This window comes from Pristis pectinata, chromosome 1 (assembly GCF_009764475.1).
Source record: "Pristis pectinata isolate sPriPec2 chromosome 1, sPriPec2.1.pri, whole genome shotgun sequence".
NCBI lineage: Eukaryota > Metazoa > Chordata > Chondrichthyes > Rhinopristiformes > Pristidae > Pristis > Pristis pectinata.
Genome location: NC_067405.1, coordinates 91,290,476 through 91,318,238, shown reverse-complemented (window position 1 = coordinate 91,318,238; position 27,763 = coordinate 91,290,476). Strand labels below are relative to the sequence as shown.

The 27,763-nt window shown below is 46.6% G+C and overlaps 1 protein-coding gene across 1 annotated transcript in view; it reads left to right on the top strand.

Annotated features, from left to right (window-relative positions):
* The window catches only part of LOC127584657 (pleckstrin homology domain-containing family G member 3-like), a 171,502-nt gene that overhangs the window by 121,996 nt on the left and 21,743 nt on the right, over window positions 1-27,763 (top strand). Inside the window, exons 5-15 of the mRNA XM_052041548.1 lie at window positions 4,828-4,928; window positions 9,821-9,890; window positions 11,161-11,207; window positions 12,891-13,041; window positions 17,528-17,659; window positions 17,899-18,081; window positions 18,890-18,982; window positions 21,328-21,414; window positions 22,251-22,284; window positions 23,440-23,535; window positions 24,842-24,870. Coding sequence (XP_051897508.1) covers window positions 4,828-4,928; window positions 9,821-9,890; window positions 11,161-11,207; window positions 12,891-13,041; window positions 17,528-17,659; window positions 17,899-18,081; window positions 18,890-18,982; window positions 21,328-21,414; window positions 22,251-22,284; window positions 23,440-23,535; window positions 24,842-24,870 — 1,023 coding nt within the window. The remainder of the gene's footprint in view (window positions 1-4,827; window positions 4,929-9,820; window positions 9,891-11,160; window positions 11,208-12,890; window positions 13,042-17,527; window positions 17,660-17,898; window positions 18,082-18,889; window positions 18,983-21,327; window positions 21,415-22,250; window positions 22,285-23,439; window positions 23,536-24,841; window positions 24,871-27,763) is intronic.

Genomic DNA, 27,763 nt, shown 5'->3' with positions numbered 1-27,763 from the left:
GCCCCCTCCTCCTGTGCTGAGCTGCACTTCAGTTGGCCAAGTCCGCTCAGCCTCGAGGCCTTTCACTGTCCTGTCTACCACCCCACCCTTCCCAGCGCAAAGCGCCGAGAGCACTGCGACTGGAAAGTTTGCCCAATTGGTTTCCTTGCCCCACACTCAACCCCTTGCCCTGTCCCTCCCTACCTAAAGATCTCAAATTGTAGCCCATCCCGCTTCCCCCATGTCCCCTCAAACCACCCCCACTGAGCCTGTCCTGATGACGACGCTCCTATCTTGACGTCAGTCGACGACCATGCAGTGGGATCCAGCTGCAGTTTGTTACCCAGGCAGGGAGTCCTTTGTGGAATTTTTTTTCCCACTTTCCACAAGTACCTTCAATTCCAAACCCATTCTGCAGTGCTTCAACAGTCTTGCAAATGGCTGGATGTCATAAAACTGGAAGGAGACCCTTCTGGTATCTTGCTGCAGTCTCTTGGGGATTGACGTCCAGAGTGGGAAGGGAACTTGCTTTAAAACTCCGAGCTACAGCTTATACTCAGCTCTACTCAGCAACCGTTTTGCTTCATTGCAATGCAAATGCAAAAACAAAAACCCACGGTGAAGCAATGTTGCCAGGCTGACAACCAGGACGCTGGGAGAACTCAGCAGGTCGAGCAGCATCGGTGGAGGCAGAAGGTGCAAGTCAACGTTTCAGGTCGAAACCTTGCATCAGGGCTGAGAGGGAAGAGGAAGTATTGCCAGGATATAACCGTAGAAGGGGGAAGAGGGACAGGGGCTGATAGGTGGAACGAGATGGGGAGGGGATGATGGGCAGATGAAACCAGGTTGGGGGGGGGTGGGGGGGTGGTGGTTGGGGAGAGGGAGATGGGAGAGATGAACAACGGAGGAAGAAAACTAGGCGGATGGGTGAGTGTGTGTGTGTGTGAGAGGAGAGCATCAGTGGTGTGGGTTACATGTAACTGGAAAGTTCAGTGTTCATACCATTGGGTTATAAGCAACCCCAGGAGAATTTGAGATGTGAAGCCCTTCTGGTTCCACCTACCAGCCTCCCCCATCCTCACTTGTACTGCTGTATACTGCCATTCCTTCTGCTTCCCTCTCAGTTTTGATGCAGGTTCTCGACCCGAAGCATTGACCGTCCCTTTGCATCCACAGATGCTGCTCGACCTGCTGAGTTCTCCCTGCGTTCTGTTCTCTGTTCCAGATTCCAGCATCTATGGTCTCTACTGCCTTTATAATATTGCTAGGCTGCCTTGCAATCAAATGGACTGTTAAGTTGAGAGCTTTCACAGTTTCTGTTGAAAATTCCCAAGAACAGTGTTTATCTTGAACTATTTCCCCAGGAAGTCTCTGCCGTGCCCCAGTTGACAGTCCCCACCATGGCTCCCTCCGCCAATGTTTACAAATCTGTTCTTTCAGCTTGCAATATTCTGGATACAGAAAGAATCTTGGCAGAGACCACATATGGGCGAGGCTGTGTATGTTCTGCACACTCTCTTATCTCTTGTTTGTGTTATCTCTGTTGCCAGAGAGAGAGACGGGAAGGGAGGGAGGAACATGCCACGAGCTTTTTGAAAAAGTAGTGAGGGAGCTGGATTGTCTTGTGCCAGCTGCTGCCTAGGACTTGTCTTTTGAATGATATATTAATGGGTGGTCTTCTCTGCCCCAGTGGATGTGAAAGATCCCACAGCACTGTTTCAGAAGAGTGTGGTGTTCCCCTTATGTTGTACCCAATACTTACTTGTTTCAATCATCATCTTCAACTATTTCTGGGAGCTTGCTGTGCACTATTTGGCAGCCACTTTTCATACATTTCTATGGGTTCCACACTTCAGTACCACTTCATTAGCTGGACATGGAAAACTGCAGATGCTGGAAACTGAAATAAAAACAGAAAAGGCTAAGGGGTCAGGTAGCCTCTGTGAAAGGAGAAAGAAGTTAATGTTTCAGCTCAAAGACCCTCTATCAGAAATTTGACCTGAAAAGTTAACTCTGTGTCTCTCCACAGATGCTACCTGACCTGCTGAGTGTTTCCAAAATTTTCTGTAATTTTTTTTTCATTACCTGTAAGATGCTGTGGGACATTGAGAGATCTTGAAAGGTGCTATGGAAGTTCACGTTGTCAATGTTGCAGGTGCAAGCCTTTCTGTCGGTAATTTCACAAATGAAGTGAAGAATCAGTTGTTCAATTCTGCACACCAGGAAGGATCTCATACTGAACCTCTGCCAGCTAACTCATCTTGAACCGACACGGACCAGTGTTTTGCTGCGCTGATGGTGGGGAGGGTGGTGGCTCATGTTGTGCGGGCTGGGAGGTGCAAGGAGAGTAAAGCAGCCAGGATGCAGCTTCTGATTTCTGTCACTGGGCCATGCACGATGTGTAGATGAGAACCATTTTGCATTGACTGAAGTGGCCCGGACGTTAAGTTGCCTCTTGACGTCCTTCATCTCTGCTTCAGCAAGGGCAAGTTGCCAGGGGGCCCTCACTTGCAAGGATAAACCAATCTTTTATGGTAAAGGTCTCCATAATGGTCACGGTGTCACCCAGGGACGAATGCTCATCCAATGAGATGGGTATAAGGAAGGATGACCAAGGCTTGGCCAAAGAGAATCATTCACTGGAGATCTCAAAAAAACTAAAAGGCCAGAACTGGGCAAGGAACGTCCAGTGCAAAAAAAAAAATAAACTGCTGGAAGAACTCGGCGGATGGAGCAGCATCTGTGGAGGCAGAGGGATGGTTGATGTTTTGAGTCGAGACCTGGCATCAGGACTAAGTGTGTTGAGGGAAGATAGCCAGTGCATAGGTGGAAGGGAGGGGTGAGACAGGGACTAGAAGGTGATGGGTGGAACCAGGTAAGGAGGGGATGATGGGAAAATGGAGCCACATGGGGGAAGTAGGGGGAGTTGGAGATGGAGGTGATGAGAGGGATCAGATAAGGGAGGGATGGTGGGCAGATGGAATCAGGTGGGAGAAGAGGTGGGAAAGATGAACAATGGGAGAGAGTTTCTGGGAGGGCTGTCCGGAGCTTTCCCACTCGCACCAGTCGACCCAGGGCCTCTCACCCTTTGTTCATCCTTTCCATCCTAACCCCTTCCCATTTTTATACCCTCCCCTACCTGAAACATTAGCTCTTTTTCTCTCCCCAACAGGCGTGGCCTGGCCTGGCCTGGCCTGACCTGCTGAGTATTTCCAGCATTTTCTGTTTTTATGCCAGATATTTGGTGTAGACAAGTTCATTATGTTTTCACTCTGTTTACTGACATAGATGTAGGACATTTGGCCCATCGAGTCTATGCTGGCTGTCAGAGCAATCCCTCTATCTTTTTTTCCTGCAACTTATTTTCCCATACATGCCTATCAACTTCCCCCGATTCTCCCAACAGTTGTAGAACAATACAGCACAGGAACAAGCCCTTCGGCCCACAATGTTGTGCCAAACTAATTAAGCTAATGACACCTAACCCCTTCTGTCTACACAAGGGGGTTGTTGACAGTGGCCAATTAATCTACCTGAACGTCTTTGGGATGTGGGAGGAAACTGGAGCACCTATGTGGTCACAGGGAACACATGCAAACTCCACAAGACAGCACCCAAGGGTAAGATTGAGCCTATGTTGTCAGATCTATGAGGCAGTGAGTCTACCCACTGCAGCACTCTGTGGGCAAGCTGAAAGCATTGCCCCAAGTAGAGGAGCAATAGTGTTTTACAAGAGGACAGGATTGGAGGACTGCAGGGAGGGTTGTGGGATGGAGCAGGTTACAGAAAAAGAGGGTGGGGCCATAAGGGATTTGAGGCATTGATGGACTCTGGAGTCAATGTGGATCAGAAAGCACCAACTGCATTTGCTATACAAGGCAGGGTACAGTCAGCAGAGGTTTGGATGTTCCTTTGGAGATTACTGGAATGGGCAAGATTGAACATAATTAACATAATTAACATTGAACATAATTAAAACACTAATGAGAGTTTGGGGGCACGTGAATTGTGATGGGGGGGGGTAGTGAAAGACAGCAGTCTTGCACCTCCCTGTTGCCAGTCACTTCAATGCCCCCTCCCACTCCATCACACATATGTCAGTCCTCGGCCTTCTCCACTGCCAGGAGAATTCCAAGCGCAAACTGGAGGAACACCACCTCATATTCCATCTTGGAGCTTTGCAGCCTAACAGCATGAGCATTGAATTCTCCCACTTTGAGTAATCCCCACACCCCACCCTCACCCCCAACCATGCCTCTTCTTTTCTTCCCTTTCCTAGCCTCTCTCTCTTTTTTCTATCCCCCTTTTTTCCTCCCTACCTTTGACCCATCCCCCGGTGGATCTGCTCTCCCCTCCTCCCCTGCACCTGCCTATCACTGTCTCTTACCTGCATCTACCTATCACCACCTTGTGCCCACCCCGCCTCCCCTCTTGTGTCCACCTATCGCTGCCCTGCTTTTCCCTCCTATATTATTGAGCTTCCCCTTTTCCTATCTTCAGTCCTGAAGAAGGGTCCTGACTCGAAGCTTTGACCGCCTGTTTTTCTCCATGGATGCTGCCCGGCCTGCTGAGTTCCTCCAGCATCATCGTGTTTATAATCTAGATTCCAGCATCTGCAGTCCTTTGTTTTTCTAGTCTTGTGGAGGATTTGGGAATGGTAGTTCAGCTCAGGGTCAAGTGGAATGCTCAGGTGACAAACGGTCTGATTCATTCTAACTGGCCTGGTAGTGGGGTCGGTGGGTCAGTGACTTGGCAAAGTTGGGCAAAAGACATTGGCCACCAGTATTGACTTCTGTTTCAATGGTTGCACATCTAACCTCTTGTATCCTTTGCATTTTCCCATGCCAGGACTACCTTGGTTGCATCATTGATGCTTCAGATTTGCCTATCAGACCTGAGCACGTCTCTGCACTGTTTGGAAACATTGAGGACATCTATGAGTTTAACAGGTATGGAGAGAGGAGACGCATCTTCTCACTTAAGTGTTCTCATCTCTGATTATTTGTTCAATTCCTTTTTTTTATCCCCACTTACTTTCTCCCTCTTTAGTCTCCTCCTTTGATTGTTTACCAGGGCAATTCCTCTCTTTAGCTCTTGGTTTGCTTTCTGGCATTCATTTTGATATTTGACAGAGGCGTTTATAAAAAAAAAATAAATCGAGGGTGGTTTTGATAGAACCGAGAGAGGGAGGGATTTCTGCTGATGTGGGACACTGGTTCAGATACTTGAAGGTAACTCAGGAGAATTCATCTCAATGCCATGAGGTGTTATGAACTGAAAAGTGCTATTTTAGAGAATGCTGCAAGTAGATATAATGGGACCTTGGGTACTTGGGAAGCATTAAAGGGGATGACCTGGGAATAAGACCATTTAGAGGGTACTTTCAAAGAATGGGTGTCTTAGCTGCAAGATTTTAATAATTTTTGTACTCTTTCATGTAAATTGTACATATTATCCCCAGCATTCCAGAGTAAGGCCTTGATCAGTAATAATGGGGTCTTCACCTGGTCCCTGAGAATCGTGTGCACTGTCTACATACAAATTAATCATTGCAAAGTTGGTATTACATGTGTAACACTTCGTAAAAATCTAGTCGATGGTGTGTGTTACTGTGGTCTGCGCAGCCTGAGCACAAAGCTGCTTTTCGGGGAATTGCCAACACGATCCGTCAGAAACTTTGGAGTAACAAAAGACTGGGGAGAAAATTCGGCTTTAGGGAGCTGTGCGCCAGCTCTGATGGAGCCTGTGTGACAAAGCTGTTGTCAAGTTATGCCAACATAGCACATGCCCTGATAATCGTCTGGCTCAAAGTGAGCCCACTCTTGACTCTCACAGGCTGAGTTTGTGCTGAGACCCCAAGATGGTGAGTGGGTGGGTTGAAACCTCCTGTCACTGCGTGGGTCAGCATGTCAGACCCCAAGCACCATGTGGGTGTATGTGAGATTCTGAGGTCTGGCTGCTGGTCTTGTTAAAGTCACCTCTGCCCACGCCATCTCCTCCTCTTCACTTGCAATGTACCACTCAGCTCAGTAGGAGAAGCTGTGTTTACAGGTACTTTTGGGCACTGGTTAGAGTGGTGTTCACAGCTGGCAAGTTAATTGTGGTAGCTCGGTTGTTAATTGTAATCACCTGATGTTGGTCGATCTCACTGCTGTGAATTGATCTTTCCTTCAGATAGGACTTGTGCCTTTTCTGGCGGTGAGTTTTGTGCACAGATCTTCATCTCCCCATCACAATCTTGCTGTCACTTCCCATTCTAGTGTACTGTGCATGTGTGTGCTCTTCTGCACGAGTTTGCTGATGAAGGTATGTGTGTGTGTCTCCCTCTCCCTCTCCCATGCATGACTAGAGGGGCAGGGTTGCATCACCATCTGCCCCACACTGATGTCTCCTCACTCCCCTCATTCAGTCGGTCTCCTGCCAGAGAAAGTCATCAACTAATTGCCAGATCGAGACGGGACCAAGCCCTGCTCCTTACCCAATACACAAAAAGTGCTGCAGGAACTCAGCAGGTCAGGCAGCATCTATGGAGGGAAATAAACAGTCGACATTTTGGGCCGAGACCCTTTGTCAGGACTGGGAAGATAGAGGGAGGAGCACACGCAGGCAGGGGATTGGTGAGTTCGGGTGAGAGGGGGAAGGGAAGGGGGGGGTGGAAGATGTAATAAGCTGAGAGGTGATAGGTAGAAGAGGCAAAGGGGCTGAAGAAGGAGGAATCCAGTAGGAGAGGGCAGTTGACCATGGAATAAGCGATGGAGGAGGGGAGGAGAGGAGATGGGCAGGTCATCGGCAGATGCAAGTGCCCAGGAAGGCCTTGTGACTGTGGAAGCGAGTCTGGGTGAGCACGTGGTTTATCACCTGCCAGCGTGTCTCCTCCCCCTACCCCCACCTTCTCCTTCTGGCTTCTGCCCTCTTCCGTTCCAGTCCTGATGAAGGGTCTCGACCCGAAACGCCGACTGTTGATTTCCCTCCATGGATGCTGCCTGACCTGCTGAGTTCCTCCAGCACTTTTCATGTATTGCTCCAGATTCCGGCGTCTGCAGAATTTCTTGTGTCTCCTGCTCCTTTCCCTGTTTGTTTCTGCGGCAGGGTGAAGGAAAGCAGTGAAGTTGTCACTGGATGGCAGCGCCTGTTTGGGACCATTGCTACACCGGTGTCCAGTCCCTCTCAATACCTTGGAATTTAGCTTCTTGATCATAGTCAGAGTCACACAGCACTGCAACAGGCCCTTCAGCCCACTGAATCCTCACTGACTACCCAGCACTCATGTGCACTAATTCCACACTAAGCCATTTTATTCTCCCAACATTCCCACCAACTTTCCCAGATCCCAACACGCACTGAGTAGGGGAATTTACAGGCCAATCAATCTACCAACCCATAAGTCTTTCTGATATGGGAGGAGACTGGAGCACCCAGGGGAAACCCACATGGTCACAGGGAGTGCCTGCAAACTCCACACAGACAGCACCGGAGGTCAGGTTCACACACTAGTCACTGGAGCTGTAAGGCAGCAGCTCTACTAGCCGCACCACTGTGCCACCCAGCTGGTGTTTAGTTCTCTCCACGTCCTTGCCCTCCTCATCTCTGTGATTCCAGCTGTATAGCTCAGCAGGTTCTCTGCCTGGGAGAGAGTGCACAGTGACTCTGATAACTGCAGCCACCCAGCCGAACTAGGCTTCCAGCAGGCATCAAGTCATTGTTCCTCTGACCATCTCACCATCTCCATTCTTGTGTCCCCTGGCAATCTTCCTGCTATGACCTCTGACTTGTAGATCACCAATCCTTCCTGAGATCCACAAGCTGGAATACTGCAATTCACCTACCATTTCAGTCTATTCTAGCCGCAGCATATTAGACACATTCCTTTCGGTTGCATCTGACTTTCTCCTTTTGTTCAGCTTCTTCCGTCTGACTTCACAGTTCTCCTAACGCCCTCCTTGATAGTCGGTTCCTGGCTTTATCTATTGCCTTCTCATCAAGGATTTTTCAGTCCCTCTACCCCACCCCATGCTGAGCTCACCAGTTAGTTGAATGCAGAGCCATCCATCATTAACTACCTTTGACTGGATGAAATTTTCCAGTTCCTTCCTTCAAATAAAACAAGCCACTATAAGATCTTGTGCGTCCCTGGCTACTGGAATAGACATGAACTTCGTCACGTAATGCAAGCTATGGATCGAACATCCTGAATTTCGTGAAACGGTCAGTTTTTGCGCTCAAAACATCATGAAACCAATGGACATTTTTGTCGTCTACACTTGGTATTAAACGTGGAACTTCAGATACTGGGGGCAGATTCTCTGTTCCTTCCCCCAGTGTATTACTTAGCAGCCATCTCCAGTGTAATCAGTGATCTGATGAGATCTTCAGGTATTGAAAAACTGTTCTAAAAAGGAATGCTGGACACGTTAGCTATAAGGTAGGAGATGCAAATCATGTATGATGAGATGAGAAAGATATCTTTATTAGTCACATGTACATCGAAACACACAGTGAAACACATCTTTTGCGTAGAGTGTTCTGGGGGCAGCCCGCAAGTGTTGCCACGCTTCTGGCGCCAACATAGCATGCCCACAACTTCCTAACCCATACATCTTTGGAATGTGGGAGGAAACCGGAGCACCTGGAGGAAACCCACGCAGACACAGGGAGAATATACAAACTCCTTACAGACAGAGGCTGGAATTGAACCCGGGTCGCTGGCACTGTAATAGCGTTACGCTAACCACTACACTACTGTGCCTATCCTGATGGCACGCTAAATTACACTCACCACCAGACTATGTCCATAGGATAGGACATTGGAATAGATACTCATTTAGAATAACGTCCAGAATGGTTACCAAATGGTATGGTACACTAGTACAGATGGAGCGATGGTGCACGGAACAGGTTGGCACCCTGCAGTTATAAGTCATCTGAAGCTGCAACGCAGCATCTCTACTAGCCGCTGTGCCGTCCAGCTTGTGTTGAGCTGTCTCATGTCCTCGCCCTCCCTGGCTCCGTGATTCCTGCTCTATAACTTGGCAGGTTCTCTGCCTGGGAGAGATTGCAAAGTGGCTCTGTCATTGTAAAGGGACAGCCGTGGACCATGACTTGTGGTGTGAGACAGCTGATCAGGTAATAATAACCACTTCAACAAAGCATTGAACGTAGTGGGTACGTCAAACGGACTTGTTGTTGCTTGATGTCCACTCACGTAATGTAAAGAATGACCAGATGTGGGAAATGAGTGCAAATGACTGATTGACTTGCGGACTCTGGATGTGCTCACTCCGTCCAACAGATTGTTTTCGTGTTTCCTTTCTAAGCAAATCTACGTAAATTTATCAGTTGGAATGAAAGTATTGAGTTGGCAAATTTTATTTCAACAAGTGTTATTTTCTGATATCTTTACTCTTTTTTCCAGTGTATGCCCTTTTGTTTCCCAACCCGTTCTCCCCCTTTCAATTGTCTCTCTCCCTCTGTTTCTTCCAGACTCTCTTTCACTCCCTGCAACACAAAGGAGCTGGAGGAACTCAGTGAGTTGGGCAGCATCTGTGGAGGGAAATGAACAGTAGACATTTCGGGTGGAGACCCTTCATCAGTCCTGAAATGCCTACTGTTCATTTCCCTCTGTAGATGCCGCCTGACCTGCTGAGTTCTTCCAGCTCCTTTGTGTGTTGGTCCAGATTTCCAGCATCTGCAGTCTCTTGTGGCTCTCGCTCCCTGGTTCCTTCACCTTCTCCCTCCCCGCATCTCCCTCATTCCCACTTCTGGTGTTCTCACTCTGTTTCTCCCCACCCCCCCCCCCCCAACTTCTCTCTCACTCTCTCTCACGGATTTTGTCTCTTCACAGCGACCTCCTGCAAGACCTTGACAGCTGTCACCATGACCCAGTTGCCATTGCAAGGTGCTTTGTGGACAAGGTGGGTTACGTTTTAACACGCACCAGAATGCACCCAAGAAAACAGGAGCAGGAGTAGGCCATCTCCTGCTCTCTGTGCTGGCTACCTTCTCCCCCAGGAATGGCACAAAACCGTGAGCTGTGCCAGGTATGGCATCCACCAACTGGTTTATTAGCCCTAAAGGGAGATGCCATTTTTTTTATCTGCTGTTGTGTGGTTAGCAGATCCAAGTTCAACAAACATGTACAGTGGGGCAAGGGGCTCCTTCACTTTTGATCTCGGCATCTTGGGAAACTTGCCTTTAGAAGCTAGTCTGTTGGAGCCTGAACCTGGGATTCCTTCTCCTGCCCTGGCAGTCCTTCCGGGGAATAAGTTACTGCATATCGTGGAGTTAATTAGCTTATTGAGGGCCACCAGACTGAACGTGGTATGAGGGGGACAAAGAATATGGCATCTGCACAGAAAATCAGAATTTTAAAGGGCTGAAACTCCCCAAAACTTGTGGCTTGGGGTCAACCCAGAGAGTAAATCCCATTAAATTTGGAACAGGCTCCCAAACATAAGGTCATAAGACCAAAAGATACGAGCAGAATTAGGCCACTCGGCCCATCGAGCCTGCTCCACCATTCAATCATGGCTGATTTTTTTTTCGACCCCATTCTCCTGCTTTCTCCCTGTAACCCTTAACCCCCTTACCAATCTCTGCCTTAAATATGCCCAAAGAATTGGCTGCCACAGCTGTCTATGGTAACAAATTCCACAGATTCACTATCCTCTAATTGACGAAATTGTTCCTCATCTCAGTTTTAAAAGGACGTCTCTTTATTCGGAGGCTGTGCCCTCGGAATCTAGACTCTCCTACCAATGGAAAAATCCTCTCCATGTCCACTCTATCCAGACCTTTCAGTATCCAGAAGGTTTCAATGAGATCTCCCCCTCATCCTTTTGAACTCCATCGAGTACAGGCCCAGAGACATCAAACACTCCTCATATGTTAACTCTGTCATCCCCGGGATCGTTCTTGTGAACCTTCTCTGGGACCTTTTCCAAGGCCACCATGTCCTTCCTTAGATATGGGACAGTTACCCATGTCCTTTATTGTGAAATGATATTTTGTGAATGAAGTCTAAAGCCTACCTCAGGACCCTGTATTATTTGAGAGGCGAGTCCTGGGGCTTCTGTACATGGAAACGTTGCTGGGTGAGTGGAAATGTTGGGAGGATTCAGTCGTTCAGTTGTTGTACTGCTTACATTATGGAGAAATGACAAAGTCTTCTATTCTCTCTTCTAGAGTCAGGATTTTGATATCTACACCCAGTATTGCACCAACTACCCCAAGTAAGTATATATCTTCTAATCAAGCTATCATACTCATTTAACACTCTGGCACAGCATGTGCTAGGGTTGAGCACAAGAAGGGAGTTCTTTATTACACTATCAGTGGTTACTATTCTGTAAACGAAGGCAGGTGGTCACCAGTAGTGGTATCCGGAATGGCTCCTTGCATTGTTTCAGACCCAACATGTCCATGATGTTGGTTGTGTCCATGCGGGTTGACTTTGAGTGTTACTGATAACATTTCTGTCTCTGTGTCAAAAGTTCACTGGTTCAAGTCCCTACTTCAGATATTAGAGCATCTAATCTAAGCTGCCATCCCCTATGCAACAACACAGTAACATTAGCAAGAGTAGACCTGTCGGCCTTGCTTCACCATTTAATGGTTGATCATTTACTTCTGCACCCTGTTTCTACATTCTCCCCATGTCCTTGGCCTTCCAGCATTGAGAAGCATAACTACCTCCTCCTTGAATGTATGTAATGACTTGAAGGAATGTCAAACTGTATTTCAGATGAGATGTTAAGCTCCCATTTCTCTCGCTTTCTGCTCTACTCCTGAATTTAAACTTGGGTCATGTTGCTGCTACGTTATCAAACATGAAAGAGAGTTTGGTTTTGCTGAGAGATTAGTGAAACTGAAGTTGTTCTCAGAATAGAGAAGGTGAAGGAAAGATTTAGCAGAGATCCTTAAAATTAATAAGAGGCAAATGAGGAAAAATTGTTTCAGCTGGCAGGAAGGTCGGTATCCAGGGAAAAAAAAATTATTTAAGGTGACTTGCTAAACAACCAGAGACAAGTTGAGGTTAATATTTTCAAGTGGAACACTGAACCTTTGAATGATTACAGCACGAAAGGAGGCCATTCGGTCCATCCAGGCCATACCGGCTCTCTCAGAGCAATCCAGCTTGTCCTACTCTCTGCCCTCTCCCTTTGCCGTGGAAACTTTAGTCTCCTCAACCTGGAAGGGAGGTGGATGCTCAGTGGGGTAAACGCCAATGAGTAAGCTCCTATGTTAGTGACTAAACACACACATTGCTACTCAGAAAAACGGAGATGTTACGAGTGCTTTGCCTCAGATCTGTGTTGGAGAGAAATCCACAGTAGACATTAGACAAGATAAGGTTTCTTTATTAGTCACATGTACGTCAAAATGCACAGTGAAATGCACCTTTTGTGTAGAATGTTCTGGGGGGCAGCCCACAAGTGTCGCCACGCTTCCGGCGCCAACATAGCATGCCCACAACTTCCTAACCCGTATGTCTTTGGAATGTGGGAGGAAACCGGAGCACCCAGAGGAAACCCACGCAGACACGGGGAGAACATACAAACTCCTTACAGACAGCAGCCGGAATTGAACCCAGGTTGCTGGTGCTGTAATAGCATTACACTAACTGCTACACTACCATGCCCATTATAAAAAGAGCAATGACATAGCAATTCTACAAGCAGTAACTTTCAAAGGGAAACTGGTTAAGTGTTTGAGAATATGCAAAAGCTAGGCTTAGAACCAATTGGATACCTTTTATGAGCACAGCTTGAATGGATGAATGACTCCGTTTCAGCACAGTGTGACTCCCACTGGGTTTCATCTGTCTGTCTTCCAAGAGCCTCCTCACTGTTGCTTTAGTTTCCTCCTTCCTCGCACTGAGTGAGTTACCCTCTTCACCTTTTTGCCTCCTGCAGCTCTGTGGCGGCCCTGACTGAGTGCATGAGGAACAAAGTCCTGGCCAAGTTCTTCAGGGAACGCCAGTCGACGCTAAAGCGCTACCTCCCACTGGGTTCCTATCTGCTGAAGCCAGTTCAGAGGATCCTCAAGTACCACCTCCTGCTGCAGGTGAGCAGGATGAAGGGTCGGACCTGATCATTAGTTTATGTCAGAATCCACCCAGGGCATCGACCAGCAACCTCCGCCACCATGAAGGGCAAGGACATAGGGCGCAGGTAACACCAGCTCCTTCAGGTTCCCCATCCTGTAAGTATATGGCTGGATCCACATCCTGGAGCTCCCTTCTAAGCAGCACTGTGGGCGTTCCTTGACCAGGGGACTGCAGTGGCTCTAGAAGACTGCTCACCACCACGTCATGATCACCAGCTGCTCTTCTCTTTGTATCAGTGTAGGTGTAGTTATTTCAGATTGGTGTCGGGATAAAAGAGTTTTGTTACCTTCTTCCCTTTTCCATGGACGTGTACACTGGCCGAGCACTGACACTCTCACCTATGTCAGGTGTTTGTTGTTTAAAGCTCCACTCAGGAGGTTTAAGTACATTATTCAATATCCAATCCCCCCACCATTGGACCCTGACTACAGGAGGTGTCTTCGACACAACGCATTGCACTACCTCACCCAGGCTGCTCCGCCAACACCTCCCAAGAAGGTAGCAACCTCTACCACCAAGAAGGACAAGGGCAGCAGGCAGGTGGAAACACCACCACCTTCAGGTTCCACTCCAAGTGGCGCATTATCTGGGGTAACAGATCGCCATTCCTTTATCATCGCTGGATCTAGATGGTGGTACCCCTGACCCAACAGCACCAGAAGGACCACAGCGGTTCAAGAAAGCACTCACCACCGCTTTTTCCAAGGCCAGTTAAGGATTGAAAATAAATGCTGACCTTGCCTTGTAAATTAATTAAAACAAAATCCATTCTAACATTGCTAACAGTGTGCTGAGGGAGTGTTGCACCGATAGAGGTGCTGTTTTTCAGAAAGGATGTTAAACTCTGCTCAATAAGATTCCATAAGAATATGGGAGAGGAGCAGGGAAAATATCACCAATGTCATGGCCAATGATTAAATCTCAGCTCCGATTACTAAAACACATTGCTTTTTGTGGGAGCTTGCCGTGCACAAATTGGCTGTTGCGTTATCCAATTTTGGGGGAAATTAGGCAAGATCTAGCAAAGGTCAATTGGAAGAACCTGTTTGAAAGGAAAGGAATGAATGGCAAGTAGGGGTCTTTTAAGAATGTAATATCAAGAGTCCAGGATGTTCCTGTTCGAGTGAAGGGGAACCCTGGCTGATGAGAGATATTGAGGCTCTGGTCAAGAAAAAGAAAGAAGAATACATTGGGATTATGAGGTCGGGGACAAGTGAATTCCTCTGACTATAAAATGATTAAGAATACACGAGAGGAAAATCAGGAGGGCAAAGAGAAGGTATGAGATGGATCTGGCAGGTAAGGTTAAGGAAAATCCCAAGAGGTTCCATGGCTATATTAAGAGTAAAGCTAGGGAGAGAGTTGGACTCCTTGGAGATCAGCAGGGCCACCCATATCTCGAGCCACAGGAGATGGGTGGGATTTTTAATGATATTTCTCCTCTGTGTTTACTGAGGAGAAAATCATGGTTGCTCAAGAGATAAGGAAAACAAGTGGAGATGTTTTAGGGAACATTTATATTACCAAGGAGGAGGTATTTGCAGCCTTACAACGCATTAAGGTAGATAAATCCCTGTGGCCTGACCAAGGGCATTCTCAGACTTTGTAGGAGGTTAGAGAAAAATTGCGGAGGCCCTCCGGAGATATTTGTTTCATTGTTAGCCTCTGGTGAAGTTCCCAAAGACTGGAAGGTGGCTAATGTCGTTCCGTTGTTTAAAGAGGGTAGTAAGGACAAGCCAGGAAACCAGAGGCCAGTTAGCCTGATGTCAGTATTGGAGAAGTTACTGGAGGGAATTCTGAGGGACAGGATCTCTACCAACATTTGAACAGGCAAACTCTGATTAGGAGGAGTCAGCATGGCTTTGTGCGTGGAAAGTTGTGCTTGATGAATCTTTTAGATTTCATTGAAGAAGTAGCCAAAAGGGTAGATGAGTGCAGGGCAGTGGATGTTGTCTGTTTGGACTTTAGTAAGGCCTTCAACAAGGTCCCGCATGGTAGGCTGGTCTGGAAGGTTAGGTCCCGTGAAATCCAGGGAGAACTAATTAGGTGGATTCAAAATTGGTTCAGAGGTAGGAAACAGACAGCGGTGGTTGAAGGTTATTTCTCGGAACGGAGACCGGTGACTAGTGGTGTGCCGCAGGGGTTGGTGTTCGTTTTATATGTGTGTATATATATGTATGTGTATATATATATATATATATATATATATATATATATATATATATATATATATATATATATATATGATTTGGATGCAAATGCACAAGGCTTGATCAGTAAGTTTGTGGATGACACAAAATTAGGAGGCGTTGACGATAGTGAAGAAGGTTATCATAGATTACAGGAGGGTCTTGATCAGTTAGGGAAATGGGCCAAGGAGTGGCAAATGGATTTCAATACAGATAAGTGTGAGGTGATGCATTTTGGGAAGTCAAACCAGAGTAGGACTTGTACTATGAATGTTGGGGCACTTGGGAGTGTAATGGAACAGAGGGACCGAGGAGTACAAGTGCATCATTCATTGAAAGCGACATCACAGGTAGATGGTGGTGAAAAGGTGTTTAGCACGCTGGCCTTCATCAGTCAGGGCATTGAGTATCGGAGTTGGGGCATTATGTTGCAGTTGCATAAGTCACTGGTGAGGCGTACTTGGAGTACTGTGTACTGTTATGGGAAAGATGTGGTTAAACTGGAAAGAATGCAGAAAAGATTTACCAGGATGTTGCCAGGATTAGTGGGCCTGAGTTATAGGGAATGGTTGGCCAGGCTATGTCTTTATTCCATGGAACAGAAGAGAATGAGGAGTGACCTTGTAGAAATGTTCAAAATTATGAGAGGCTTAGACAAGGTAGATGGTAAGAGTCTTTCCCCCAGGACCGTGTAGTCCAAAACAATGGGGCATAGGTTTAGGGTGAGGGGGGAAAGATTTAAAAGGGACCTGAGGGGCAATTTTTTCATGCAGAGGGTGATGAGTATATGGAACAAGCTGCCAGAGGCAGGTACAATAGTATAATTTCAGAAGCACTTGGGTGGGGCTTAGAGGGATATGGGCCGAACACAGGAAATTGGGACTAACTGGGTGGGCACCGTGGTCGGCATGGACTTGATGGGCCGAAGGGCCTGTATCCCTGCTGTATGACTCTAAAGCACTCAATTGCCGCTGAAGTGTTTTCAGACATCTTAATGTTATTGAAAGGCATTATATTAATCAAAGTCCTTTTTTCCTTCCGGAAAATATGAAAGCCTAAAATTTCTTTGGTGTGCTGTTGTTTATTTCAGTGCCAGGTGATTGAAAATTCACCTTCGGCTGAACGCTAACAACCACTTCTGGGTTGTTTCATGTCACTCTGGAAATTTTAACGGACCCTCTGCTAGTGTGAACTGCCTGTCTGACAAAATGTTAATCTCTCATCAAGTGATGTAATTTCCCATGTAAAGATCCTTAGGAAATTGGTTCACATTTGTCCCAGGCGACCATATTTAGAGAGCAGGGCACTGGACTAGGACCTTCCTTAAGTAAGCACTGTATTTGCCTTCCATCTATCAGCCTCCTACTTCCCTCCTGGTTCTGACTGCCACCAATGTCACTTCCTGATCACATAACTCTCTGATATTCCAAAGCCACTAATGCAACAGTGTCCTGATCTCCAAGCCCCCACTAGACACCCATCCTCCATTGCCCATCTCCACCCTTCCGCTGTAGGCTCTAATCTCTCAGTCCATCCCCTCTGTCCAGAAGACACCAATCATCCAATTGCCCTGATACAGGCTCAGAAGTGGAACTGATTCCACTAAGAGCGGATAGTGGAAGGAATTTACAAATTGGGTTCAAGAGAATTTTCTTGGTCCAAATATTTTCTGAGCAATACCAGGAATGGAGTAGGTCATTTGGAAAATATCATAGTTGGTGAGTACACAAGAGATTCTGCAGATGCTGGAATCTGGAGCAACACACACAAAATGCTGGAGGAACTCAGCAGGTCAGGCAGCATCTATGGAGAGAAATAAATAAATTTTTCTCCATAGCCTGACCTGCTGAGTTCCTCCAGCATTTTGTGATAGTTGGTGTGTATCTTGGATAATAATGATCATGGTACTGTAAGGTTTAGGTTGGATGCAGAGCATAATTAAGGCTGAAGGCTTCTTCAGCAGGTCTGGGTAATGGGCACAGTGCAGGCGTGTCCATGGGGGAATTTGGCATGGGAGAGCAACCCAATGCAGAGCTTCCTGGGTGGCAGAAAGACTGGAGAGTTGGATGAAGTAGTAAAAGGAGCTTGTGCAAGAAGAGTATCAGTTTGCTAATGAAAGTCGAGAACCGAGTGGAGTGTAACAACTGAAGAGAAAAAACCGTGGAAGAGAAAGGAGAGGAACCTGTGTTCTAATTGAATGATGAAGCAGATTTGAGTGGCTGCATTCTGATATTCCTATCTGTCCTTACCGCAGGAAATAGCAAAGCACTTTGATGTCAACCAGGAGGGCTATGAGGTGATTGACGAAGCTATTGATACTATGACGGGTGTGGCCTGGTACATCAATGACATGAAGAGGAAGCACGAGCATGCTATCCGACTGCAGGTACGTAAGCACTCTCCCTACACTGAATCGCTCCCTCTCACAGGGGCGCGTACACACACAACAAACTCGCTCCTTCCTTATACCTTGGTTCTTCCATCTTCTATCCCATGTTTTTGTTCCTCGCTCCTCTCTCACATGTTCCAGGTAGAATCCTGGTAGGGGTGTTGGGTTATGTGGAATATGTTCTTCCTCTGTGATAATGGTTGGGAAGAAGCTGACCTTTCACATTGCCTTCCCAGGAAGTACAGAGCTTGCTGATACACTGGAATGGGCCGGACCTGACGACGTACGGAGAGCTTGTCCTGGAAGGAACCTTTCGGATTCACCGAGCCAAAAATGAACGCACTTTATTCCTTTTTGACAAGGTCCTGCTACTGGCCAAGAAAAGAGGCGAACACTTCATTTACAAGACTCATATCATGGTATCTCCTACATCCAGTGTTTATAAATCAGTGCATAGAGTTTAAAAAGAAAATAACAGGATGCTGGAGGAACTCGGCAGGTCAGGCAGCATCCGTGGAGAAAAGCAGTCAGTCAGAAGGGTCCTGACCTGTTCTGAAGAAGGGTCCTGACTTGAAATGTTGACCGTCTGCTTTTCTCCATGGGTGCTGCCTGGCCTGCTGAGTTCCTCCAGCATCCTGTTGTTTCTTCATCTAGATTCCAGCATCTGCAGTCCTTTGTTTCTCTAGGGCACAGAGTTAAATACACGGAGGTCTGTTGATGGGTGGATTCCTGGGTGTGAGTGACAGGCTGGAATCTAATCAACATGTCCAGACGATTTGCATGTAGTATGATAAGTACCTGGAGGTGGTGGCTAAAATCTAATCGTGTAGTCTGGGTGATTTTGAGTGTGAGTTACAGGCTAGAACCTACTGAAGGGGTTCAGGTGGTTTGTCTATGTCCTTAAGGAAGTGAGTAACCAGCTGGAAGCTAATTTCACTGCGGACATGTAAAATAGTATATACTCGGGAAGCCTTCAGAGAGTTGCTTGCTACCAATGTTGTGAGTGCTGCCCAAGCACCTCAGGGTTGTACCCTGTGCAAACTCGAGACGTATCATGGAGAGGAGCATCAAGGTTAATTGCTGCTGGCACCAAAAGTAGGTGATGGGAATGGATGTTGCTGGTTGTCATTTTGTTCGGGGAGCAAGGGGAGCTCAGGTCAGCCTAACGGAAGGAAGTAAAATGTCAAGCTTGCATTGTAATGGATTTGTCTTCTCTCTCTCTAACAGTGCTCTGCATTAATGCTCATTGAAAGCACAAGAGACTCTTTATGCTTCGGACTGTCCCATTACAAGAACCCAAAGCAGCAGCACACTGTCCAGGTATGGGAGTCCAATGGTTTAAAGAACATCACCTGCCTGTGTGTGCTCTTCCCCCTCTCCCTACCTTCTATTCTGGCTTCTGCCCTCTTCCTTTCTGGTCCTGATGAAGGGTCTCGGCCCGAAACGGCGACGATTTATTTCCCTCCATGGATGCTGCCTGACCTGCTGAGTTCCTCCAGCACTTTTTGTGTATTGCTCCAGATTCCAGCATCTGCAGAATTTCTTGTGTCTCCATTAGTACCACATGGAGCTTTTGACTTCCTTCCACTCCCCACACAAACATCATTGTCCATCTTAACCTCCCCACATCCCAGACACTTCATGTCGATAAATAGTTGAGGAGAGTTTGACTGGTGCCTTGTTAAGCCACTGAATGCCATGTAATGATGTTTTCCTCTCTTCTTTTCCACAATGTTGCCACCTTAACGGCATTATAGACATGAGGGCAGTATATCCTTCCAGGAGCATTGGCGGTGAAGCCCCACCTCAAAACATTGCTGAAAGTTTTGACAGCTGGCAAAGCCCCCCCACCATCCCTCCATTTTTGCAAGTTGTAAAAGCTGAGGAACACTTCACTTTTAAATTTAGGGCAGGTGAGGTAGTGTAGCGGTTAGCGTAACACTATTACAGTGCCAGCAACCTGGGTTCAATTCTGGCCGCTGTCTGTAAGGAGTTTGTACGTTATCCCCATGTGTGTGTGGGTTTCCTCCAGATGCTCCGGTTTCCTCCCACATTCCAAAGACATACGGGTTAGGAAGTTGTGGGCATGCTATGTTGGCGCTGGAAGTGTGGCGACACTTGCGGGCTGCCCCCAGAACACTCTATTGTAAAAGGTACATTTCACTGTGTGTTTCAATGTACATGTGACTAATAAAGAAATCTTACCTTAAATGTCTCTGAGACTCAGACACATAAAGGCGAAAACAGCAAATAAGTAATTAAAATATTTTTTCAAAACGTTAATAGTTTCTAAAAGCTTATAAATAATTCAAACATTAAACAACCAAAATAATTTTTTTTTGAGAAGTAGCTACCTTCCCCTTGCCTGAAAACTGTAGACTTATAATCTCCTTGGAACCAGTAGGATCTGGGATCCTACATCAAGCTCTATCCAGTTAGTTGACCCAGAGTAACAGCTAGGGAGTCTCAGCAAGTTGCAGCTCTGCCCAGGATTCTAACGAGGGAACATATTGAAAGGGGAAGCTCCATCTCTCGTTCATCAAGTTCGTCGGGACTTGGACATTTGACAATGCACGTACTGCAGTCCTGCTCTTCCATATGGTGCCGTAGAGCACTGAAATGGGCCCTTCAGCCCACCATGTCATTGCTGCCCGTTGTATCTTTCTACACTAATCCCACTTGCTCCCATTAGGTCCATAGCACTCAATGCCTTGGTAATTCAAGTATTTGTTTAGATGTTGCATGAATGTCGTAAGGGTATCTGCCTCCATCACCACCTCAGGCAGTGTGTTCCAGACTCCAACCACCTGCTGTGTGGAAAAATGCCCCCTCAAATCCTCCCTGAACCTCATCTCTCTCACTTGAAATATATCCTCTCTTGATTTAGACAGTCCTGCCATGGGCAAAAAGATTTTTATTATCTACACTATCTATTCCCCTCATAATTTTATATACCTTAAACGCTAGCATTTGCTAGTGAGATCTGGCCTGTTGTTTTCTGTGCAGTTGAAGAAACACTGCAAGAACATACCAGAACTATGAGTCCAAACAAATATGGAGACTGCACAGGATGCTCCTATATGCTGTCCCTCAGCAGGCCAGTGAAAGAAAAGAAAAAAGAATTTGTATTTATAGCACTGTAGGACAACTGAAAAATGGCTTGCAGACAATTGCATGGTCACTTTTGTAACGTAGGAAAGGTGGCATTCAGATTGAGCACAGCAAGCTCCCGCAAAGAGCAGTGACGAAATGGCCAAGTAATCCATTCTGAGGAATAGGCATTGTTCAAAATGCCATAGAGAATGTCCCAACTCTTCAAAGTAGTGCCTTGGGATTTTTTTTTACATCCCACTAGAGAGGCAGGCAAGGTCACTTTATGAGGTTTCACAGCACTTTTGACAGTGTGGCACTCCCTCAGTATTGTACACAGTAACTTCTGTGCTTTGTACTGAAGCAAGACTTGAACCTAAAACCTTCTGACTCAGAAACTTTGATAATAAATTGCCATTGGATTATACCTTGACCTAGTAAATTTACCTGAGCGATTGATATTGACACTTTGTAAAGAAACATTTCATTAAGACACCAGAGCATTCCCTCGGCTCTTTCCGATGCCTCAGTGTCTCTCTGTATCATAGTAACCATGATGTTCTCGTCTTCCGCAGGCAAAGACCGTGGAAGAGAAGCGCCTCTGGACTCATCACATAAAGAGGCTGATCCTAGAGAATCACCATGCCATCATTCCTCAGAAGGTGAGCTCCTGGTGAAACATACTGGGCCGCACAACGCACTACTTAATATCAGGCCCATCGTGGCTTCAGAAGGAAGCACATAATACCAGGATACTGGGAAGTAGAGTTTAATTCAGAACTGTAATCAGGGTAATGTTTAATCACAGAGCTAATGTGAGTCTTTCAACAAAGACCAAGGACTAAATAAACGTATTTGCCTTCACCTTCGAGGAAACAGCACTAATTCATTTCAGACTATTACGGTGAAGGGCTTTGAAGGAATTCCATATACCATGTTTTCTTTTTGCTTCTGGGACCCAGATGGGTGCCTTCAGGAGGAAGATCTTCTCTTCAATGGAGGTTGGATGCTGGGTGAAATGGATAACATACCTTTTGTTTTATCCTTGGGTCATTGGTTTTGTCCTGGTACCATCCATCCTACTCTAATCGAACCAAACCAGCCTGATCCTGGCATCAAAATAGAGTCCAATCCAGTCCCCAGCTCGTACTAATCCTACTCTGTCTAACCCACTCTATCTCTTATCAATCTAACTCACTCAGTATCTAGCCTGCCCAGCCCCTATCCAATTCTGCCTGTTCCTACTTCAATCTGAGCCACACAAATCCATCACACCCCAGGTGTGCTGAGCTTTTAACTGCAGAAGCATTGGTGTTCTGGTTATGTGATTAGATTCAATTGTATTCTTTGTGCTTATTCAATGCAGGACATGGGGCAAATTGAGCTGTTGTCCTTGATGCCATCTCTCCTAGGGAGTTTGTTGTAGCTTTATAACCATTGCCGATACTTATTCCCCCCTTGGTCTGAAGTGACTTAATGCTTTGTTCTTTCCTTTCAGGCAAAAGAAGCCATCTTGGAAATGGACTCCTATTGTAAGTATAATCCAATAAATTACCTTAATACTTTACAAGTTGAAGTCGTAAATCTCAAATTTCTTCGAGTAAAATTCATCTTATCAACAGGAGAGAGCAGGTCCTGGATGATTTAGCCATCCCTAGGGATTGAGGAGTTGTAGAATCATAGAGGAGTTGTCAAATCCTTCAGCTCAGTGTCCATGTCAACCATTGAGCACCCATCTTTACTAATCCCAATTATCAGCATTTGGTCCATAGTCTTTTATGCCCTGGTGATTCAAATGTGTGGCCAAATATTTAAGTGGGGTGTCTACCTCCATCAACCCCTTGGCAATGATTCTTCAATAAATCTCAGGTGCATTTCTTCCTTGTGATAGGGTATCCATGGGAAATAACTTTCCCAAAACTGGGTGCCCCATGGTTCCATTATCTTCAGAGTGATCAAACCCAGAGTGTGTAACAGGGAGGAAAGCTGAGGGAACGTTGCAGGGGGATTGGGCCAGTGGCCTTTGTCAGGGCAAAGTAGAGGAAACGTTATTGTACATCTGGCCAGGGACTCCATGCAGCAGATATCAAAATGTGTTCCAATGTCCAGCACTGGTAGGCTGCTCCTGTTCAACACACTCCGAACAGCTTCCACCAAGAAAGTGACTCCTCCATCAACCCACATCATCTCTGAAGGAAGATCCCCATGTGAGCTCATTCCTTCCAAGAAAGGATGAGATAACGTTAGCATGATGAGCCGCTTTACCTGGTACAGGACAAAAGACCCAGAAGCCTTTGTCCTTGAAATAATATTTCAGTGAGTGGGTTGCAAATCAGTGGAAGAGATTCCTTAGAGAGATTTGATAACTCATTCAATTATAAACTGGATTGATTCCTTTAAGGTAAGGAGTGAGAAATTTGGACCATTGGATCCCAGGACCCTTTATCTGGGTCTACTATAAACTGATTGCTAAAGATTAATTATTATAACTGTTCAACAGCTTCATAATCATTCAGACTTGCTATTGCCAGGATTGTAGACGACTAAATAAATTTCGGTCTTCCCTCCTCCAGCAAGTGATGTGTGCATAAACCTCAATAGTTCTGCTCCATCCCTTCTGTGTATCTTGGCGGCGAGGCGGGTGACTGATTGGTAATTGACTGCTCTTCCTGCTGTGTTCCTTCCAGATCCTTCCAAATACCGATACAGTCCAGAACGATTAAAAAAGCCAATGTCTACCCAGGAGGAGTTATTGGGCTATCGTAAGGGTCGCAGGCAGTCTGGTAAGGCCAAGTCTGGGGCCAGTCAAGCAAGAGGTAGACAAAGGAAGCATCAAAGGGTGTAAGGGAAGTGTGGGAATATGGTATTGAGACAGAGAATCATCCAAGATCACATTGAATGGCAGAGCAGATTCGAAGGGCCAAGTGCTTCTACTTTCCTATGTTTCCATGAGGAAGCAATCCTCTCCTTCAACAACCCCATCTGGCCCTTCACCTCTGCTGGAGTACCGTGGTTGACCTTGGTGAGGGTGGTAGTAGGGTTCTCTTAAGGTGTTGGTGGGGATTGAGCCTGGGACAGTGGACCTGATGAAATGGCAGTGGGGACTGAGTGTGGGACAGTGGGCCTGCGTTGGTGATTGTGGGGATTGAGCCTGGCATGGTAAGCATGGGCGGGTGGAGAACGTCCAATCCAGGTGCCCGGTCCGCTATTGTCCAGAAACATTGCTACCTCTAGAGAGGTCATCTAGAACACCAGCAGACAACCCGTTCTACCCAAGGGTGCCTCTGAGAACTCTCGCAGCACCTCAGAAGCACTAGTGTCCTTGTAGCCCTGCCGTGAATCTTGTGGGGTGCTATAAACACCAGGAGACTATCTGTTCCTTTCCTACCGAAATCTTGTGTATGAGGAACAACTCAGGGAGTACACTACATGTTCATTTTACTGAGGTTGCTGTGCGCATGGTCTTTGAGCAACCAGATGGAGCCAAGACAAGGGAGTATTGGACAAGAGAGAAATATTTTTTAAAAAGTGCTGAGGTCTCAAAGCTCTGCAGGTTAGAAAATTGTTGCTCAAAAAAAAACTTGCATTACTGGGTGGAGCAACATGAATCAACTGTTAACATTGCTCACCATTGGTGTCTTTGTATTGACTTAAGACGCAGGAAGTCCATTTAGCCCATCAAGTCTATGCCAGTGCTCGGAGAAATCCCATGGCCCCATTTACTTCCCTGCAACCTGTACTCTCTCATATTCCCATCACTTCCTCCCCCTGGCTGATCCTCCTGCCACCCACCTACCCCAAGGTGATTTACAATGGCCAATGAAACTACCAAACCACAAGCCTTTGGGCTGTGGGGCGCACCCATAGGGAACCCACAAGGTTGGGGGAAAATGTATAAATTCCACACAGGCAGCACCAAGAGGTCAAGGACCCTGGAGCTGGGAGGCAGCAGCACTACCTGCTGCACCACTGTGCCACCTGGGCTGATGAAAAGAACGGGAATCTTTTTGGTCCCTGTTAATGTATAATGTTGATACTCTGACAATGTGCCTTTAGCCTCTTATTTATTTGTTTCTTTTCCTCTTGCAGAGCCAGCAAAACAGATCCTGAAATCTTTGGTGCAGAGTGGTAAGTGAGAGAGTCCAGTGCACAGTAACTCGCACCTGCCACAATGTCAGGAGGTGCTTCAAACCAAGGAAGTGCCACTGAAGTATCATCATACAGAGTGTAGCAGCTGATTTGAGTACAACAAAGTGCCGATCGGATAAATAACTGTATAATCTTTTATTAAGGATGCTGGCTGGTGGATAATATTGGTGGGGCACTAAGGAGAGCTCCCCTAGCCTTCAAGATGTTGATATTGGATCTCGTGGATCCTCCTCATAGGGCAGATGGTGCCCTGGTCTATCCAAAAGTTTAATGTCTCAGCCAAGGGGCAGCATCGCCAACAGTACAGCAGTCCTTCAGTGTTGCACTGGAGAGGCAGCTTAGATTAGGTGTTTATGTCCCTCCAGAGAAGTTTGAACCCAAGATCTTTTAGTGGTATACACTAAGCCACAGCCATTTATTTTAAACATTTTCACTCCTGTTTTTTCTACACTTGTCCTTTGTTCCTGCATTTTCTATTTGGATTTTGAGGTAACGAGCTAGTGAGCTGCAGTGAAAGGTCCGTCATCTGGGATCCTCCTGATCTTTACTGCCTAATTGCCCTTTGGGTAGCAGCCTTGGGCACCAGCTTGGCGCAGTTGCCTCTGAGTGAGAAAGTTGTAAGTTCAGGTCCAATTGACCTGAGCACGGGAGTCCACAATAATACTGCAGTGCTCGTATCATGTGGCACCAAGAGAGGTGCCATCTCCAGGGTGAGATGTTACACCAACATCCCATCCACCTCTCAGGTGGACACTAAAAAGAACCACAACCTTGCTTTGAGGAACCGTAGCCAAGTTCTCGCTGGTGCTTTGGCCAATACTTATTTTTTTGAGAAATCTCTGGGGGAGAAACTGCTGATTCAGTTTGTGGGGCTTTGCAGTTTGCAAATTTCCTACTGACGAGTGACCACGCTTCTGAAAGTGACTGTAAAGCACTTCTTGGCAACTAATTGTTTAACCCCACACCTCTCCACTATTTGTTCCCATTACAAGGCACTGAGTGGGCTGCCTAGCTGACAAGGTGGTGGTGGTCCCCTCACAAATTGGGCCCTTGAACCCTCTGCTTTCCCATCCCTCCTCGATCAGGAAGCCTCAGTTTCAGTCTCAATTCAAGAGTAATTACCGATCATCTAAGCCGTGATGTCTAACCTTCTCTCTCCCTCTCTTTCCCCTTCCCTGCACTCCTTTTGGTCCTCCTGATGATCTCCCCTTGAACTCCAGTTTCTCTCAAGGTAAGAGCAGTGCTTTTCCTTTCACCAAGTTGTTACTGTTACTTTTTACTTGACGTGAGTGTTGGTGATGTTGGGTCATTTTTGTAATAATTGAAGCCTTCGTTATTTGTCTTGTGTGGGAGTTGACTGGTTCGTGAGCCCTTGGCTGCCTTCTGGATTTCAGGCCTAGATGGGGAGGGTGGAGAGAAGGGCCTGTTTACCTGTGCATTGTATTGTGTCTTCATGTATGATTAGGCCTTGATGTGAATGATCAGGAAAGAGGCTTCACCAACCACTCCACCTAAAATAGGGGTGTTGAAGAGAACTGTTGGAGCTGTGCAGCTCTATGGCTCTACAATTATAATGGCTCTGATTTCTGTGAACTAGAGCATGGAGTTGTTAATAACTCGTACTGCAAGACCTTGCAGCTGAAGCCAAGGGGTTCAGTCCCAAATAATATCCCACGATTGGGACATTGGGGAAAACTCTGCTGAACTGTTGGTCTGCAGTGTCCCATGGGTCTTTCCTCTGTACCACCCCAAGCCCCACACTCTCTCTTGCGTGGGGAAGCAGGTTCTCTCACTCATTGACTTTCAGATGTTAGACCAAAGAACAGGTTGCAATTTGGAGCTAAGCCTTGGCTCTTTTTGCCTGGTTTACTCCAGCAGAGAGGTTCCATCTTGCCCACTGACCAAAGCAACTTTTTTTTTCCCCAGATGACAACTCCCTTCTTCAGTCAGAGTTCCATGACGTAAATAAGATTGCAATTACCAATTTATGTAGTGCATTCATCTGAGCCTGAACTGTGCTCACTCTGACCAAAATGGTGTCAAATTATTTTTGTTGGACCTGGACGAGCAATATATCACTGTTGCCTTAGCTGCCCTGCCCACTGCAGTTGTGTCACCCCGGCTCCTGTCACCTGGATGGCTATCCCTGGCCAATTTTCAGGCAAGCTGATAATTATGAGCGAGGCTGGGGTTTCACGGCAGCAGAAGCCTCTTTGCTGTTAGAATGTGTGGCTGATTATTATGCCCCATGACTCAATTGCCGAGTATCTAAACACACTGGTGCTTGACAGTATTTTGAGTTGTTCTTGCTTTGTCCCTTGGTTCTTTGGGGTACGAGGTGAGAGCACAAGAGTAGTGGTTGGGTTATACCCCTGCCCCTTATCAAGCACACGCAACCATAACTCCATCCTCTGAATGGGTTGGGAAAAGTCCGGGACCCACATGTACTGGGCCCCAAGGAAATCCTAATGGGGTGGGACCAGGGGCACAGACACCACATACTGGGAGTTGATGCTTCTCTGATGGTGTTGGTATTAGGCTAGAGGCATCTGTGGCCAATCTAATGGGGAACACCTAGGTTAGCATTGTAGTGAAAATGGGACTGAACATTAGAGGAGGATAAGTAGATCTGAAAATGAGAATTAATTATTGAAGACCAGATCATTAATTTATTCAGGAAATGTTATGGATCATCCTCGGTGGTTTGGAGGGGCGTGGGTGCAATGCTTATGGTGTCTTTGAGGGGAGATGTCTCCTCGCTCACTGTTCCACTATTTGGGTATATTTAAGGCAGAGATTGATAGGTTCTTGATAAGGGGGTTAAGGGTTACGGGGAGAATGGGGTTGAAAAAAAAATCAGCC